The 18,288-nt window shown below is 34.4% G+C and overlaps 1 protein-coding gene across 7 annotated transcripts in view; it reads left to right on the top strand.

The window, feature by feature from the left end:
* LOC123537521 (myelin regulatory factor-like) overlaps positions 1 to 18,288 on the top strand; it is a 99,340-nt gene that overhangs the window by 14,854 nt on the left and 66,198 nt on the right. For all 7 annotated transcript variants that reach the window (XR_008368121.1, XM_045321264.2, XM_045321272.2 and 4 more), the window contains exon 2: positions 2,920 to 2,995. Coding sequence is in view for 6 of the 7 variants with exons in the window: in XM_045321264.2 (XP_045177199.2) it covers positions 2,920 to 2,995 (76 nt within the window). In the remaining variant the exon portion in view is untranslated. The remainder of the gene's footprint in view (positions 1 to 2,919; positions 2,996 to 18,288) is intronic.

Genomic DNA, 18,288 nt, shown 5'->3' on the forward strand with positions numbered 1-18,288 from the left:
CATAAAGCTTTGAAAGTTATTTTTTCTTTTTCTAGGTCAATTACCAACCTCTCTGGGTCAAGTCCCATAACTCTGACATGTACTTTGAGCAAATTATGCCCCCTTTTGGACTTAGAACATTTTTAATCCCCCGCTGTGGCGGAGGGATTATAGGAATGGTCTGCGTCCGTCCGTCCTTCCGTCCTTCCGTCCTTCCGTCCGTCCTTCCGTCCGTAACAAAATCGTGTCCGGTCCATATCTCCTAAACCCCTTGAAGGATTTTCATGAAACTTGGGTCAAATGATCACCTCATCAAGACGATGTGCAGAACCCATGAGTCAGCCTTGTCAGTTCAAGGTCAAGGTCACAACTCAAGGTCAAAGGTTTGAGCCTGCCATTTTGTGTCCGCTCTATATCTCATAAACCCCTTGAAGGAATTTTATAAAACTTGGGTCAAATGATCACCTCATCAAGACGATGTGCAGAACCCATGAGTCAGCCATGCCGGCTCAAAGTCAAGGTCACAACTTAGGGTCAAAGGTTTTGAGCCTTCCATTTTGTGTCCGCTCTATATCTTCTAAACTCCTTGAAGGATTTTCATGAAACTTGGGTCAAATGATCACCTCATCAAGACGATGTGCAGAACCCATGGGTCAGCCTTGTCTGCTCAAGGTCAAGGTCACAACTCAAGGTCAAAGGTTTGAGCCTTCCATTTTCTGTCCGCTCTATATCTCCTAAACCCCTTGAAGGAATTTTATCAAACTTGGGTCAAATGATCACCTCATCTAGACGATATGCAGAACCCATGAGTCAGTCATGCCGGCTCAAGGTCAAGGTCACAGCTTAGGGTCAAAGGTTTGAGCCCTCCATTTCATGTCCGCTCTATATCTCCTAGAGACCCCTTGAAGGAATTTTATAAAACTTGGGTAAAATGATTACCTCATCAGAACGATGTGCAGAAATTATGAGTCAACCATGCCAGCTCAAGGTCAAGGTCACAACTAAGGGTCGAAGGTTTGAGCCTTCCATTTTGTGTCCACTCTGTATCTCCTAAACCCCTTGAAGGATTTTCATCAAACTTAGGTCAAATGATCACCTCATCAAGAACTCATGAGTCAGCCATGTCAACTCAAGGTCAAGGTCACAACTGAAGGTCAAAGGTTTCAGCTCTGTATCTCCTAAACCCCTTGAAGGATTTTCATGAAACTTGGGTCAAATGATCACCTCATCAAGACGTTGTGCAGAATTCATGAGTCAGCCATGTCAGTTCAAGGTCAAGGTCACAGCTAAAATCAAAGGTTTACCCTTTCACTATCCATAGCAGTGGCGGGGGATATAGCTGTCTTTCAGACTGCCTTGTGGTTAAAGTTTTACATGCAAGTTACTATCTCCAAAACTAATGCAGATATTGATTTGAAACTTCAACTGTGTCTTCGGGGTTATAAAGCTAGTTGATAGCAGCAAGTCCCATAACTCTGACCTTCATTTTGGCCAAATTATGCCCCCTTTTGGACTTAGCAAATTCTGGTTAAAGTTTAGCATGCAAGTACATACAGCTATTTCTAAAAGGCATATAGATTTGAAACTTACTTTTTCTTTTTCTAGATCAATAATTATTACCAACCTCACTGGGTCAAGACGCATAACTCTGACATGTTTTTTGAGCAAATTATGCCCCCTTTTAGACTTAGAAAATTTTGGTTAAAGTTTTACATGCAAGTTATTATCTCCAAAACTAATGCAGATATTGATTTGAAACTTCACATGTGTCTTCGGGGTTATAAAACTAGTTGATAGCAGCAAGTCCCATAACTCTGACCTTCATTTTGGCCAAATTATGCCCGCTTTTGGACATAGCAAATTCTGGTTAAAGTTTTGCGTGCAAGTACATACAGCTATTTCTAAAAGGCATATAGATTTGAAACTTATTTTTTCTTTTTCTAGATCAATTACTAACCTCACTGGATCAAGTCCCATAACTCTTGCATGTATTTTGGGCAAATTATGCCCCCTTTTGGACTTTGAAAATTCTGGTTAAAGTTTTACATGCAAGTTTCTATCTCCAAAACTAATGCAGATATTAAATTGAAACTTCACATGTGCCTTCGGGGTTATAAAACTAGTTGATAGCAGCAAGTCCCATAACTGATATGCATTTTGGTCAAATTATTCCCCCTTTTGAACTTAAAACTCTTTTGATATTTAACCTTTTTTGGGTAATATTTTCCTGCGTCTAGGACAATATTTCGAATAGTCCAGCTTGGCTGTCTTACGGACTGCTCTTGTTATAAGTTTTTAATTATAGTGTTGTTATTTTTGAAGAAAACGTTACATTTCGATGAAGTATGGAAGAAAAAATCAGCAATAGTTGGATGTAAAGCCCAGTTCTTAGTTGATCATCTAAAATATTTTGAGCGTGAAAAGGTAACACGCAGATTAGCCAATGAGCTCAATGTTTACCACTATTTGGCTTATACTGTTTTGCAAGATTATTACGTCTTAATCAGCTGTGTATTTTACAGTTTGACTAATGACACGTACGCCCTAAATTAAAGGTGAAGTAAAACTCCTTGTGTGTCAATCGCTAACATACAACTGATGTGATACGCTGCAGACTGCGGTCTGTTTGATTTTGAAGTTCAAGCACTGATATGCATGCATCAGTTAACAGTTGCATATTGATGTATAATATTAATTATTATTCTAATTGTGAATTTTTAAAATTTGATTGTGTATTTACACAAATGTGCAGACTATCTGTTGTTGTTGCTGAATGACAGAAAGCCTTTTAAAAGTCCTTTGGGATCATGGAGTTCATTCGATCTTTATGTAAAACCGAGTTCTACTAAGCTAGTCCTAGAGGGCATACTTCAGTAGCTCTCATCACACTGACTTTGCTCATATTTTGTTTGGTTGCATTCTGTTTTTCTCTATTTTCAGATCATGATTTTGGATTTGACAATGATGGCCTTGAAATCGACAACTTTGATCTAGAGAAGTACATCAACGATGATGTGTAAGTGAATCATTTGTTAAGGGGGTGTTGGGGGTTGTGGTTGGGGGCGGGGGGGTGTCTGGGGCGAAAAAAGAAATCTAAGTACCTCGATCACCCCATGACTATTACAGAGAATGTTATTAGATGTTGTCAGTAAACTTTGTTGTTTCTTTTTACATCATTCTGTATTAAATATAGTACAGCTGTCATGTTGATTTAAAACAGTGTGTACTTTACCTGGAAGAACTTGGGAAATGTTTGTTTACTAGAGTGTAAAATATTGTCCTTTCTTGATTCGATAATAAATATGATTACGTCAGTGATAAACAAGTCCTTTTTCTGTGTAAAGTATTTCTTGTTAGCCTTTCTTAATGAGCGATATGTTTTTTTAACGTGACATACTTATCCTGTATAAATATTAGAACTGAAGGATACAGATGTATAATATTCCTTAAATGATTAATGTTCGACATTTTTGTGTTTCAGTAATCTAATAATTGTCTGTTGTTCTTATACGTTATGGTGTTCATTAAATACATACACATTTATTTTTCGCTTTTGTTGAAATATTTTAGTTATTTTTAAGTTGTCTGACTGTCACACAGATTCACTAACTTCAAGGTTAGAATCCCATTGTTGGTGCTTTAGCCCCAGTCTTAATGGCAAATACAATGTAGTATGTTTCAAAGCTAGAGATCCCAAAGTTAAAAGTATATAATGTAATTATATCTTTTTACGCCAAGATTGTGCCTATGAAATGTTAAACATTTAAGACATAGCATTATGCTAACTTAAAGCACTTATGACTAATTTTTTCTTTAATGTAACATTTTTGAAAAATATAATTTTTTCAACAATTGACATATTTTTCCCATTTGAAAAGGCCCTTATCCCATTCCCAAATCAGTGGAAAGAAACACTGAGTACCCATCATGCCAAATGACCTTTAGAGTTAGGTCCATGTTTCGGAGAAAAAAGTTTGAACATCACCAAATCATAGGAAGAAAGCATTGTTTTACATGAAAATTAAACAGCATATAAAACATATATATTATTCTACAAAACCTTTGTCAATTTACTCATATTGAATTCCAGCCAAACTTCTGGACAGTTCAGCGCCTTTAAAAACTCACCATTTTTAAAAGCTGTTACATGTCTTCATTTTGATGCATTTGTAACAACATAGCAGTGTTTAAACTTAACATAACTAAGTAAAACGTCATTTTTGACAATTGTTTACTTTATTTTTTTACAAATGGCATTCTTTTTCAAAGGGGAACAACCCCTTTAGAATATTTTAAGTATCCAATTCTATGAGACAGAACAGTATTGTCAGTTAGACAATTGACTTTGTATTGATAATACAGTATCGCCTTTCAGATTATTTAGTATTCAATTATAGAAAGAATTAAGAATTTTTAAAACTTTTTTTTAACTTCTAGCAGATATACATGTAATCAATTTGGTCAGGTTCGCGCCATTTTTTGTCCAAACAGGTGTTGTATTCAAGCGGTCTTAATATAAAATTTAGCCTGGTGACCCATACATTTTTAGCCATTTTTATGTGCACAATACACTTATTTATACACAAGAAAAACAGGAAAAAAATCTATGAAACAATTTTTCCAAAATAAAAAAAAAAAAATTCTTCACTATGGGTATTTTTCTTTGAAAAAAGTTCACAAAAGTGAATATGAAACAAGATTTTTTTTTCATTTGTACCCATTATTGTGAGGAAATAGTATTACAAATATGACTATGATATCAAATAAGTATATAATAAATCTGTAAAAAGAATAAACCTTATTGTGCTGTCTTGATGCGTATTTTGGTTGGTATTTATAAAAAAAGTCAGCAATAGTGGGTGTGTTCAAAACAATTTTTCACAAATACAAGCCTGGTAACCCATTGTTTTTATTTGTTCATTGTTTTCAGCACAAATTTTCCTATCATATATTATGTGAATTGAAAAAAATCTATGAAAGGAAAAAAGCTATAGGAATTTTCTTTAATACCATGCTTCAAACCCCTGTACTAATGAGTAACTTCTCTCTCAATACAATATATTATAAAATTTAATGTACTTCATTTAAGTGCTTTAGTTATTGTACTGTCACTGAAAGGATAATTTCACATAATGATCTGCCTGATACTGCTAGTAGAATTTCGAATGTATATAAATGTTGGCAGACATACTTAAATTTTATCAATGTTGAGTTCTGGCTTCTTTTTACTGCTTAAATTTATTAGTTGGTGAGCAGAATCAATTAAGAAATAATATATAGAAAAAAAACGTGTATGCGGAATATTTCACGAGGTAGTAGCCCGAGTGAATTATTCTGGCGACATATAGCCTATTTTTAGTGTATTAATTTAGGTAAAACACGATTTTGCTATACATTATTTTGATTCTAATATGCCCTTTATATAAAACAGTAAATAAAATATAGTAGCGCTCTTTCTTGGTCGCAACAAAAACATTGAAATCATTGCATATTAATGTGACGTCATTTTAGCGTTATTAATAAAGCACTGTATGATCACTTTAGATCACAACGGAATAAGCAAAATGTTCAACTTGTCTGACAATCACCTCATATGCTTATGGGGTGGGTTTTGCAAAGCAAGTTTTAACCTTGTGTATACAAGTGAAGTTTGGGTACACTGCAGTATCTTATCACCAACAAAATGGCATCTCAGTACCACTAGGTATCAGATATATATGCTGGAGTGCACTCGTAAAAGTAAATATTCATTTTTTAAATTATTTTTTTATATATGAAGCAAAACATTTTATGTGTTTTCTATGACTGTACTTAAAGGCCCTTTTAAAGTGATATTAAGATATGATTTGATGTTTAAGACGATTTTTAAGATTATATCATATTTTATGTTATTTTAACCAGTAGATGAAATTGATACTTGAATAAAATCGTTACAACAACCATGAAACTATTTCTCTAGGCAAAGATCACACATTTTTAGCTTGACTATTCAAAGAATAGGTTAAGTTTTTGTATATAAGCTGGTATCTCAGTAATCACTTGTGGGAATAGATTGAAACTTCACACACTTATTCGCTGTGAAAACTGACTTACATTGCACAGGTTCCATAACTTTGTTTTGCTTTTCTACAAAATTATGACCCTTTTTCGACTTAGAAATTTTTGGTTAAGTTTTTGTATGTAAGCTGGTATCTCAGTACCCACTTTTGGGAATGGATTGAAACTTCACTCAATTGTCCATTGTCATGAGCTGATATGCATTGTACAGGTTCCTTAACCCTGTGTTGCAGTTTTACAAAATTATGCCCCTTTTTGGACTTTTATATTCATTCAATTGACAAAGCTGTTGAATAGTGGAGCATTACTGTCCTCCGACAGCTCTTGTTGCTTCCTGCACTCGCCCAATATTACAGTCTGGTTCAGCAGTGTAAAATTTCAATCCAAAGGTATTACCTACAAAGTACAGTCAACAGTAACACAATCTCCTAAAGGTCATTTTAATACATCGAGTTGACTTTTGGGGGGCAAAAATAAGATCCTGTTCTCAAAGGTATAAGGTTATTAGCCTATCATGCTGTGGTGCTAGTATAGCAGCCATATGTAAAGTCCTACTTTATAGAGTTCATTAGAAAAAGATAATATTACAATACTTCATATGTGATAATTATGTACATGATGATACAGTGTTGCCTTATTGTAATATACCTATCCCTTTGAAAAAGAACTCAACAAAACAGCTAGCTGACCATAAAGTATGTGGCAAGAGTAAGACCTTACTCTCTATAGTTTCTGTGATGAATAACTTCTTGCAGCAAAGTGGCTCCCAAGGGTAACTGTCACAGGTGAGTTAAGCCTGTAGTAAGTTACTTATTGTGGCAAAAAAAGGTCTTGGTCTTAAAAGTTATGTGTAATGAACAAGTTCTTGCAGCAAATGGAAGGTCTTTTTCTTAATGTTAACTATGATGTGCTTCTTTCTGTGACAAAAAGGTCTTACTCCTAAAGTTTCCTGTAATGAGTTACTGCTTGTGGCAAAAGTAAAGTCTTGTATCTATAATCAGTTACTTCTTTAGGCAAGAGGAAGGTCTTGGTGTTGAAGTTACCTGTGCTAAATGCGTTACTTATAATGAATTTACTTCTTGGGGTAGATGACCCCTATTGATTTTGAGATCAGTAGGTCAAAGGTCAAGGTCACAGTGGCCCGGAACAGTTAAACGGTTTCCGGACGATAACTCAAGAACGCTTGGGCCTAGGATCATGAAAATTGATAGGGAGGTTGTTCATGACCAGCAGATGACCCCTATAAATTTTGAGACCAGAGGTAAAGGTCACAGTGACCCAGAACAGTTAATCCGTTTCCAGATGATAACTTTAGAATGCTTTGGCCTAGGATCATGAAAGTTGATTGGGAGGTCAATCATGACCATCAAATGACCCCTATTGATTTTAAGGTCAATCGGTCAAAGGTCAAGGTCACATTGACCCAGAACAGTAGAACTTTTATGTACACTGACCAAATAATTTCTGTTCCTTGTGCAATTATTGAATGCATCAAGGGGGCATTTCGTGTTCTACGAGCTCTTGTTATGATAGTATTTATCATTACTTTTGTTGTATGATTAAATCTTTAAGAGTTATGCCTTCATGTAACCAGTGTAGATGCCATACCGTGGCATACTTAGTTAAAGTTTGCTATTATTAAATAAATGAGACGCGCCATGAGAAAACTGACATAGTGCATTTGTTGATCCATGCTGTTTGCTTTCAAAGTCTATTGCAATTAGAGAAACCGTAAGCGAACAGTATGGATCTTGACCAGACTGTGCGAATGCCCAGGCTGGTCTGGATCCATGCTGGTTGCCAATGCACTGTGTTGGTTTTCTCATGGTGCAGCTCAAATAGGCTTACTACTGAAGTGATGTCTCAAGGACAACTATATATGCTGTCTAAGATTACATAACCATAATTAGAATTCCATCATTAATATTTATTGATGGCTATTTGAAACTGATTGCAAAGTCAACAGTGCAGAAGTAACTCTATTACATGGTATTATATCTCATAAATGATCAGTCATTGATGGTTAAATTGATTTCAGATAATGTATTCTTCCTCTCTACTACAACATCTTTAGAAATTATCTTTTGTAAACCACAAAATTGTTAAAAATGTTGCCATTCTAGTTTTATTACACCTCAGACTACTGTAATACCCTATTATTACTGTCCTATATAACACAGGTAGCTGTTTCCTGTAAACTTATCAAAGGAAATATATACATGATTGTCAGACCCTTGCCTGTTTAGAGATACTATAATAGAGAAAAAAAATCATTAAGTGTCTCATATAGGTTGAAAGTTCTTTTATACATAAAGGCAGCATAGCAATGTGGAATACAAGTAGCAAGATTGGTACTGATTATAAGTCATAAATGTTTCAATTTGCTGTAAAAAGTTCAAAATATGGACAGAAATGTGAAGGGTCCATGCAGCTTTAAATGCTACCATTTCAGGTCTCACAGGTTTGAAGGCCAGTGACTTAGTTTGTAAACCAGTCTCATGCAGAATGCTGCCTTGTCATTGGTCAATTTCCAATTTGTACTCAGAAACAACCAATCAGAAGTTTGTGATTTGAGACTTGTCTCAGCTTAACTGTTTTATAATCTTTTGTAAAATGAGCTCATTACCCCTATATTAAGTTTCATAACTTTAGTGCGAAGAGGTCATGCTGCAAAGTAGGGCAGTAGGGAACTGTTTTAATGCAAACAGTTAACTGCATGTCTCTGGGTCCTTGACTGTTAAGCAATTAAATTTTAGGTAAGAATGTTTTTTATTAATTTCAGTAAGTAAAGAGGCTATAAAAATTGTGTAGTTTTCCTTTGATGGTCTTTAACATGTGAACATGTAAAACTGTATGGTGTGGATTGAGTGGGCACTTGAACATTATTTATAGCTGCTGTTAAGCAACATTTGTTATACATTTGAAGAGCTTGTGAAGCCTGGGGGAAGTTGTAATTTATTGCTTGTGTTTGTGATATGTTAGACTGTTTTCTGTATAGGAGTCGGGCATATGTAACTCCTAATACAGGAATGTTTCTGGCTGAGCACCCTTGCCATGCTAAATTTCTATAATGGACTGGTCCATCTTCCAATTTGGACAGTACTTAGATTTATCATTTGAAGGGGTGTTTTCCGAAAATTTACTGACTGAATAGCGAATAGTGCAGACCATGATCAGACTGCACGGATGTGAAGGCTGATCTTGGTCTACACTGGTCGCAAAGGCAGAATCAATCATCTCCAGTATGATAAGGGTTAACTTATACCAACAGAAACAATTTGGTTACCACACTGTTTCTATTACTTAAGGATCATGAGCCAGTTTTATGAACACTGTTATAGACCTTTTATATATGTTCATGAACAGTTCATGAGCCAAATATCATTAATCATTAATGTTATTTATTCAGAAAAAAATCATGAACAGCAGTCATGAAATTAATGTTCTTCATGAACCAGTTTTATGAACATTGAATATATCCATGAACAGTATAACCACTATTTCATCAACTTCAACCAGTTTATGAACGTCCTCTCAACAGGCTATCTAAAAAATTATTATTGGAATGAAACTTGTTCACTGTCTGACAACATTCCAGTTTGCTTTTTCAGAAATTTTGTTATTAACTTTTATAATGAACTCTTATGTTTGTTTATTGAAAATGTCTACAAGGTAAAGTTGTCCCTTGATTGTCAGAGTTGGAATTCAGGTTAAGATTTTTTGTTTTGTGCCGCTTTCCTTGATTTCTACAAGAGCTCCAGCTTTGAAACCTTGTGTACTTGTTTATCATTTGAATTTAAGCCTCAACAGACTCTCAACAGCTCAATAGTAGAGTGTCTGCTTTGAGCGCAGTAGGTTGGGGGATTCAGTTCATGGCCCCATCTAAAGATGGTAAAAATGGTACTGGTAGCTTCCTTGCTTGGCACTACAAAGTATTGTACCAGGAAGTAAAAGAAGCCCAGGTAAGTTTCTGTTAATGGATACCTTGTAAATTGCACAAGAGCTTTATAGCTCATGTTGTCTGTTGATCATATGTGACAAATTTAGATAAAAGTAATCTTTACCAAGAACCATACCTCCCACTTGCATTTCATCATAATAAATGTAAATCACTTGACACATTCAAAAAAAATCTTAAGGCACTGTATTTCAGAGATTTTGTGTCATAATCTGTTTTAAATTTTTTGGTAACTGTTTTATATGCGATAGCAGCAGGTGATAGTTTTTAAATTTTTGTAAAGGTTTTAGTAACATTTCAGCATTTGTATTTTCAAGGTTTGTTTAATTACAAGTAATTGTTGGTACAGGCTCTATGGGTGCAGGGTAGTATGTAGAATTTCATTTTTTTTTTTTTCTTTTTTTTGCAATTAGTCTGTGATAGCACCATTAAAGGCATTAAGCACTGGTATTCACAGTAGTGGTAAAATAACCTCAGGAAGAGTGGTGTGGTCATGACTCTTTGTGTGAATAAGGCTGTTATGATTGTTATAATTAAATTAATATTGTCATTTTTATTACCGTTATTTATTACTGTTATTAGCCCGCCCGCTTAGCTCAGTAGGTAGAGCGTTGGTCGCGGGATCATGAGTTCGATCCTCGGGTGGGGCGTATGTTCTCCGTGACTATTTGATAAACGACATTGTGTCTGAAATCATTAGTCCTCCACCTCTGATTCATGTAGGGAAGTTGGCAGTTACTTGCGGAGAACAGGTTTGTACTGGTACAGAATCCAGGAACACTCAGGTAGATTAACTGCCCGCCGTTACATGACTGAAATACTGTTGAAAAACGGCGTTAAATCCAAAACAAACAAACAAAGAAAATTACTGTTATTATTATTATGTACAATGCCATTAAATATGTCACTGTATAGAAATAGGCATTTTATTAAATTATTCAGTTTCAGTTTAATAATGACCCTTTTTGTACTTAGGACATAGAAATTTTTGTTTATAACTACTTTTCTAATTTTTGTTTATAACTACTTTTCTTGAATACTATAAGCGCTATAGCAAAGTTGAAGCTTTATAACTTAGAAAAATGGTATTTTTGTATTAACTTTTGTGTTCAGATCCACTTTTCTTGAATATCATAAGAACTACAGTTTTGAAGCATTGTAGCTTTGAAAAGTAGTATTTTTGGTTAAATTTAGTGTTTTTGAATATTACTAGAGCATAAAGCTTTGAAACTTTATAAATTTCTTTATCAGCAGTGCCAGCTAGGAATCAGAATTCTTTTCTTGCTTATATTGCCTAATTCTAAGTTTTGACACCTACGGGTGGCACCCTTTGTTTTAATGAAAGCTGGCTGGTAGTCCTCAGTAACCATTAATGAGAATGAATCAAACATCATTGTGGTGAATTTCTGAAGCTTTTCAGAAGTTAAGCTCCTTTTCCACTTTACATGTAATTAATGTCAAAATCTTAAGTATGAATATTACATATATTAATTTCTTGTTAAATCAAACTTTCTATAATTGTTTTCTGGTATATTTGACATAGGTTTGAATAGTTGGTTATATAATTATGTCTTCCCCCATTGGGGGAGACATATTGTTTTTGCCCTGTCCGTTGTCCTTCCATATGTCACACTTCATTTCCAATCAATAACTAGAGAACCATTTGACCTAGAACCTTCAAACTTAATAGATTGGTAGGGCTTATGGAATAGACAACCCTTTTTGTTTTGGGGACCACTCCATCAAAGGTCAAGGTCACAGGGGCCTGAACATGGAAAACCATTTCCGATCAATAATTTGAGAACCACTTGACCCTGGATGTTGAAACTTCATAGGCTAATTGTTCATGCATAGTAGATGAGCTCTATTGATTTTGGGGTCACTCTGTTAAAGGTCAAGGTCACTGGTGCCTGAACATGGAAAACCATTTCCAATCAATAACTTGAGTACTATCTGACCCACAATCTTGAAACTTCATAAGATGATTGGACATGCAGAGTAGATGACCCCTATCAATTTTGTGGTCACTCGTTCAAAGGTCCGAACATGGAAAACCATTTCTGGTTTGTAACTTGAGAACCACCTGACCCAGAATGTTGAAACTTCATAGTATTGATTGGTCATGCAGAGTAAATGACCCCTATTGATGTTGGGGTCACTCTGTAAAAGGTCAAGGTCACAGGGGCATGAACATGGAAAACCACTTCCGGTCAGTAACTTGAGACCACCTGACCCAAGATGTTGAAACTTGATAGGATGATTGGACATGCAGAGTAGATGACCCCTATTGATTTTGGGATCACTGTTAATAATGAAAGTCAAGGTCACAGCGGACAGAACATGGAAATCCATTGTCGGTCAATAACTTAGAACAATTTGACCTAGAACCTTCAAACTTCATAGGATGATGAAAAGTAGATGACCCCTTTTATTTTTGGGGTCACCCCATGAAAGGTCAAGGTCACAGGGGTCTGAACATCAAAAATGCTTTCCAATCAGTTACTTGAGAACCGCTTGACCCAGAATGTTGAAACTTAATAGGATGATTGGACATGCAGAGTAGATGACCCCTACTGATTTTGGGGTCACCCGATCAGAGTTCAAGGTCACAGGGGCCTGAACATAGAAAACCATTTCCAGTTCATAACTTGAGAACCTCTAGGTCTAGAATGTTGAAACTAAGTGAGATGGTTGGACATGCCACTAGTAAATGATCCATATTGCAGCCAACCATCATTGTCTCTTTGACTTCTGCTCCTGTCCCCTATTGACTTCTGGCCTATATAACTATGCATTTAGGGAGACATGCGCTTTTTAGCTCGACTATACGAAGTATAAGGAGAGCTATCCTACTCGGCCCGGCGTCGACGTCGGCGTCTTTCCGCGTCCCCACCTTGGTTAAAGTTTTGGTGCACTTTCTCTTTTTTCAACTTATCTCTGTAATTACTTGATGGATTTGATTCAAACTTGAAATACTTATTCCTCATCATCATCCACATCATCTGACATAAGGGCCATAACTCTGGCACCAATATTTCAAGAATTATCCTCCCCTTTTCACTTAGATTTTCAGGTTAAAGTTTTGATGCACTTTCACTCTATCTCTGTTATTACTGAATGGATTTGATTCAAACTTAAAATAATTGTTCATCATCATCATTCACATCATATGACACAAGGTGCATAACTCTGGCACCATTTTTTCATGAATTATTCCCCCTTTTTACTTAGAATTTCAGGTTAAAGTTTTGGTGCACTTTCACTCTACATCTGTTATTACTGAATGGATTTGATTCAAACTTAAAATAGTTGTTCAGCATCATCACCCACATCATATAACACAAGATGCATAACTCTGGCACAATTTTTCATGAATTATTCCCCTTTTTACTTAGAATTTCAGGTTAAAGTTTTATGCACTTTCACTCTATCTCTGTTATTACTGAATGGATCTGATTCAAACTTAAACAATTGTTCAACATCATTACCTTTATCATATGACGCAAGGTGCATAACTCTGGGACCAATTTTTCATGAATTATTTCCCTTTTTACTTAGAATTTTAGGTTAAAGTTTTGATGCACTTTCACTCTGTCTCTGTTATTACTGAATGGATTTGATTCAAACTTATAATAGTTGTTCAACATCATCACCCACACCATATGATGCAAGATGCATAACTCTGGAACCAATTTTTTAGCTCATCTGATTTTTTGAAAAAAAATGATGAGTTATTGTCATCACTTGAGCGGTTGTCGGCGTCGGCGTCGGCGTCTGCGTCGGCGTTGCCTGGTTAAGTTTTATGTTTAGGTCAGCTTTTCTCCTAAACTATCAAAGCTATTGCTTTGAAACTTGGAATACTTGTTCACCATCATAAGCTGACCCTGTATAGCAAGAAACATAACTCCATCTTGCTTTTTGCAAGATTTATGGCCCCTTTTGTACTTAGAAAATATCAGATTTCTTGGTTAAGTTTTATGTTTAGGTCAATTTTTCTCCTAAACTATCAAAGCTATTGCTTTGAAACTTGGAATACTTGTTCACCATCATAAGCAGACCCTGTACATCAAGAATTATAACTCCATCTTGATTTTTGCAAGATTTATTGCCCCTTTTGGACTTAGAAAATCAGTTTTCTTGGTTAAGTTTTATGTTTAGGTCAGCTTTTATCCTAAACTATCAAAGCTATTGCTTTAAAACTTGCAACACTTGTTCACCATCATAAGTTGACCCTGTACAGCAAGAAACATAACTCCATCCTGCTTTTTGCAAGATTTATGGCCCCTTTTGGACTTAGAAAATATCAGATTTCTTGGTTAAGTTTTATGTTTAGGTCAACTTTTTCTCTTAAACTATCAAAGCTATTGCTTTGAAACTTGCAGCACTTGTTCACCATCATAAGCTGACCCTGTACAGCAAGCAACATAACTCCATCCTGCTTTTTGCAAGAATTATTGCCCCTTTTGGACTTAGAAAATCATTTTCTTGGTTGAGTATTATGTTTAAGTCAACTTTTCTCATAAACTATCAAAGCTATTGCTTTAAAACTTGCAACAGTTTTTCACCATCATAAGTGGACACTGTACATCAAGAAACATAACTCTATCCTGCTTTTTGCAAGAATGATGGCCCTTTTTAGACTTAGAAAATCATGGGTAGGACAATATTTCTATTACACAAAAAAAATCAGATGAGCGTCAGCACCCGCAAGGCGGTGCTCTTGTTATTAATTATTCCCCCTTTTTACTTAGAATTTTAGGTTAAAGTTTTGATGCACTTTCACTCTGTCTCTGTTATTACTGAATGGATTTGATTCAAACTTAAAATAGTTGTTCAGCATCATCACCCACACTATATGACACAAGCTGCATAACTCTGGCACCAATATTTAATGAATTATGCCCCTTTTTGCTTAGGATATACTTATATAGTGTTTTGATACATTTTATCTTTACCTCTCTTATTACTGTAAGTTGATATTTTTGACATAGACTCAGGCTATTGTGCAATGTCTTCATCCACAATTGGAGTCATTAAACACTCCAGTGACAGCTGTAGTTTCCTCAGATGTGCATCGAAATAGTCGAGCATGCTGTCTCCTGTGACAGCTCTTGTTTACAAAAGCATCTTCTAGTTTAGTTTACCTGACTATTGAAATTAGTGGTTTTCTAACTATTAAATTTGCATACTCTACATTTGGACAGCTGCATTATCTGTTTTTACGAAAAATAAAGCCTTGTGGAAAATAAAGCAAAAAATTTTGCCTTTTTTCCATTTTTGCACTTGTTTATTTCCTTATTTACAGTAGTTTCAATTAATAAAGGCTTTCAGGTAGTGAAGCATTGCTGTCCATAGACAGTTCTTGTTAATTAACAGAAGTTGTATCTCACATCATGTGCAGCTCTGCATAAAGAAAGGTATTGAGGGCCTTTAACTTCCCAATAATATCTAGATCTGTTGTTACATGTCTTAAATTAACTATCACACAGGTGATAAGAATAGGATGCTTTATCTTTTCACTTACTTTTAAGTATTTATCTAATTATTATTCATGATTTAGTTGTAATATGCAAATTACATATATCATTGTCTCTTTTTAATTGGTTGTATCTTTTCTTTATTGGTATCTGGAGTTTTTGTTTTGGGTTCATAGGAAACTAGGTTACAATAAATTATTGGTTATTTATTGTAGTAACTAAAAAATTTTAATGCTTGTACCACACAACCTTATTTTGAAGCAGCCCTTCATTTTATTTCATAATTTTATGCCTAATCTTGTTTTGGTTAAAATAGACAAGAACACTGTAATTACACAAAAATTAAGAAGAAAAAACACAAGTGTTGTTGTAAAATGGTTGAAAGCTAGACAGTCTGCTAAAATTTTATTAGGACCTCATAATATTTTGAATGCTTAGAAACCAATGAAAGATAAATTTTCCATTTTCTTGTCTGCTCAAGTTGGTGACAGCGGAAAAGTGGTATTCATTTTTAAGTTTTCATGGAAATCGAGAGGTTATTTCTATTTATGAAACTTAAGAAATTTCATTTAACTTTAACTTCCCAATAATATCTAGATCTGTTGTTACATGTCTTAAATTAACTATCACACAGGTGATAAGAATAGGATGCTTTATTTATTGTTGTGCATCATGTGCTGTATAGATAAAATATGCAAATTAGGCAATTAGAACAGCCTGTTATTACTTCCTGATATCCCTTTTCTAACAGATTGACTGGACTTTTCAAAATGTTTGTTAAAATTTTACACACATTTTGAATCTTTGGACTTTTATTATCTCCCTTTAATGCTTCTGTTTTTTTATCTTCAGCTTAGTTTTTCATCTAAATTCTCAACTGTATTTTGTTCCAAGACAGAATTTTAAAAAGATAAATAGCATGGACTAGAAATGGAACTAAAATTTTTCAGAAGATTTTGTCTATTCTTGATAATGGACTATATATTTTGTGATCAATCAGAGGTCAATGCCAAGACTAAAGAAAAACCTGTTATGACCTGCTTTAAATTTATTGTCCTAAGCTACTAAAAAAAAGGAATAACAATATTAACAGTTATTGTTTATGAGATGTAAAGAGATCTTAGTACTTATTAAAATTCAAGAGTTTTACTGTTTATTAGGAGACAAGCTCATTATGTAAAACAAAACATTTTGGTACCGTCTTCTACCAGTTTCTACAGTGTAATTCTGTATATGTTTCAGCTTGTTTTATTTCCTTTTGTGCACTTCAACTGTAACTGACTTGCATCTTTCTGTTAGCCTACCTTGACTTAAGGTTTTTGTTTGATTTTTGACACCCATCCATTTGTATGTCTTTTCTTATCAGACAAGGTTATTTGACTTTTATATGGTGCAGTCTACTTGGTTGAAAATCTAATTTGCATGAGCACATATTTCAAAATATATGTGTGAATATTTTGTAAGTGTAAAAATATATGTGCATGTATGCATTTTATATGTGCATGTTCAAATTTGTAAGTGCATATGCATATATGCAGATGCGTATATAAACAGGCACTTTTAATTATAAATACACTTGTAAATATGTATGTAAAAGTATGCTAATATTTGTATGCAGCTGTAATATATATATATATATAGTGTGTGCATGTGTGCACGTGTATACACATTTTTACACATGCACACTTAAGTTTGTTTGTGCATGCAAAATTATATGGAACTACACTTGCATATACGCTTGCACCTATAAATTTACAAGTGCACGGTTGTCCAACATGCTTTCACTTAAATGGAATAATTCAGTTAATTGGTTGCAACACAAGGTCAGTTAACTCGATGATAATGCCCAACCGCAAGCACAGAATACCATCTTACATTTGACGTCATAGTTACAACAAACATATCACGAGTTTAAAAAATAAACTGAACAATTATTAAATGAGACTTTTTTTTCCAGTAAACTGTTTTAAAGTCGTATTGTTATTGATGTATGAAAAAGTTGCGTAAATAAGAGTTATATGCATAAATGAAACTCAAAAGAGATTACTGGTAATTAATATATATTCACATGTTCAACTGTATTAAAATTTATAAAGATTTAGCCAAGCAAGTAGTTCATGAACTAAAAAAATAGTTCTTTAACTGCCAGTATTTATTTTAGAAAGTTTATGAGCAGTCCTTATCGAGAACCTTCTGCTCTCCAGCTGGACTGCAGACAGCTTGGCTATATACAGGAATACAATTCTCCAAATATTCCATGAATTTATATATTATTAATCAGGTAAATAAACAGATAGTTCATCAGCTGTAACTTAATTTGTCATTAAGTTCATGAACCAGTGTATCAAAATGTTTATTTAATTTAGTTTATGTGCATTTAAGGTCAGAACTTATTAGGCAACAACAAAGGTTCCTTGTGCTGTATTTCTCACAGCCTTACAATAATGAATTAATAATCGAGTGAATAAATGATATTAATAAAAGCTAAGATCATGTATTTTTTCTGTCATTTTTACTTGGCAGTTTGATAGGCACTGACTATATCAACATTATGAAGAATTCATACTTTGCTTCTGTTGCCTTTTTATTATCCAATCAGCTGTCAGCTACATTTCCATTAAATGAGGCTGCACATTTTTGGACATGCCAGAGTCTTCCACTTAAATTGGGGCTAAAACATTTTTTAAAAATGATTTTAAGTCAGTAACTACAAAATAATGCAAGCAGAGCACAGTTTGAAAATTTTTAGACATATGTATTATATAATATAAAATAAGTTTGATTATGTAAGCCTGTGAGATTTCATTTTACAATTAC

This window comes from Mercenaria mercenaria, chromosome 17, assembly GCF_021730395.1.
Source record: "Mercenaria mercenaria strain notata chromosome 17, MADL_Memer_1, whole genome shotgun sequence".
In the NCBI taxonomy this organism is placed as follows: domain Eukaryota; kingdom Metazoa; phylum Mollusca; class Bivalvia; order Venerida; family Veneridae; genus Mercenaria; species Mercenaria mercenaria.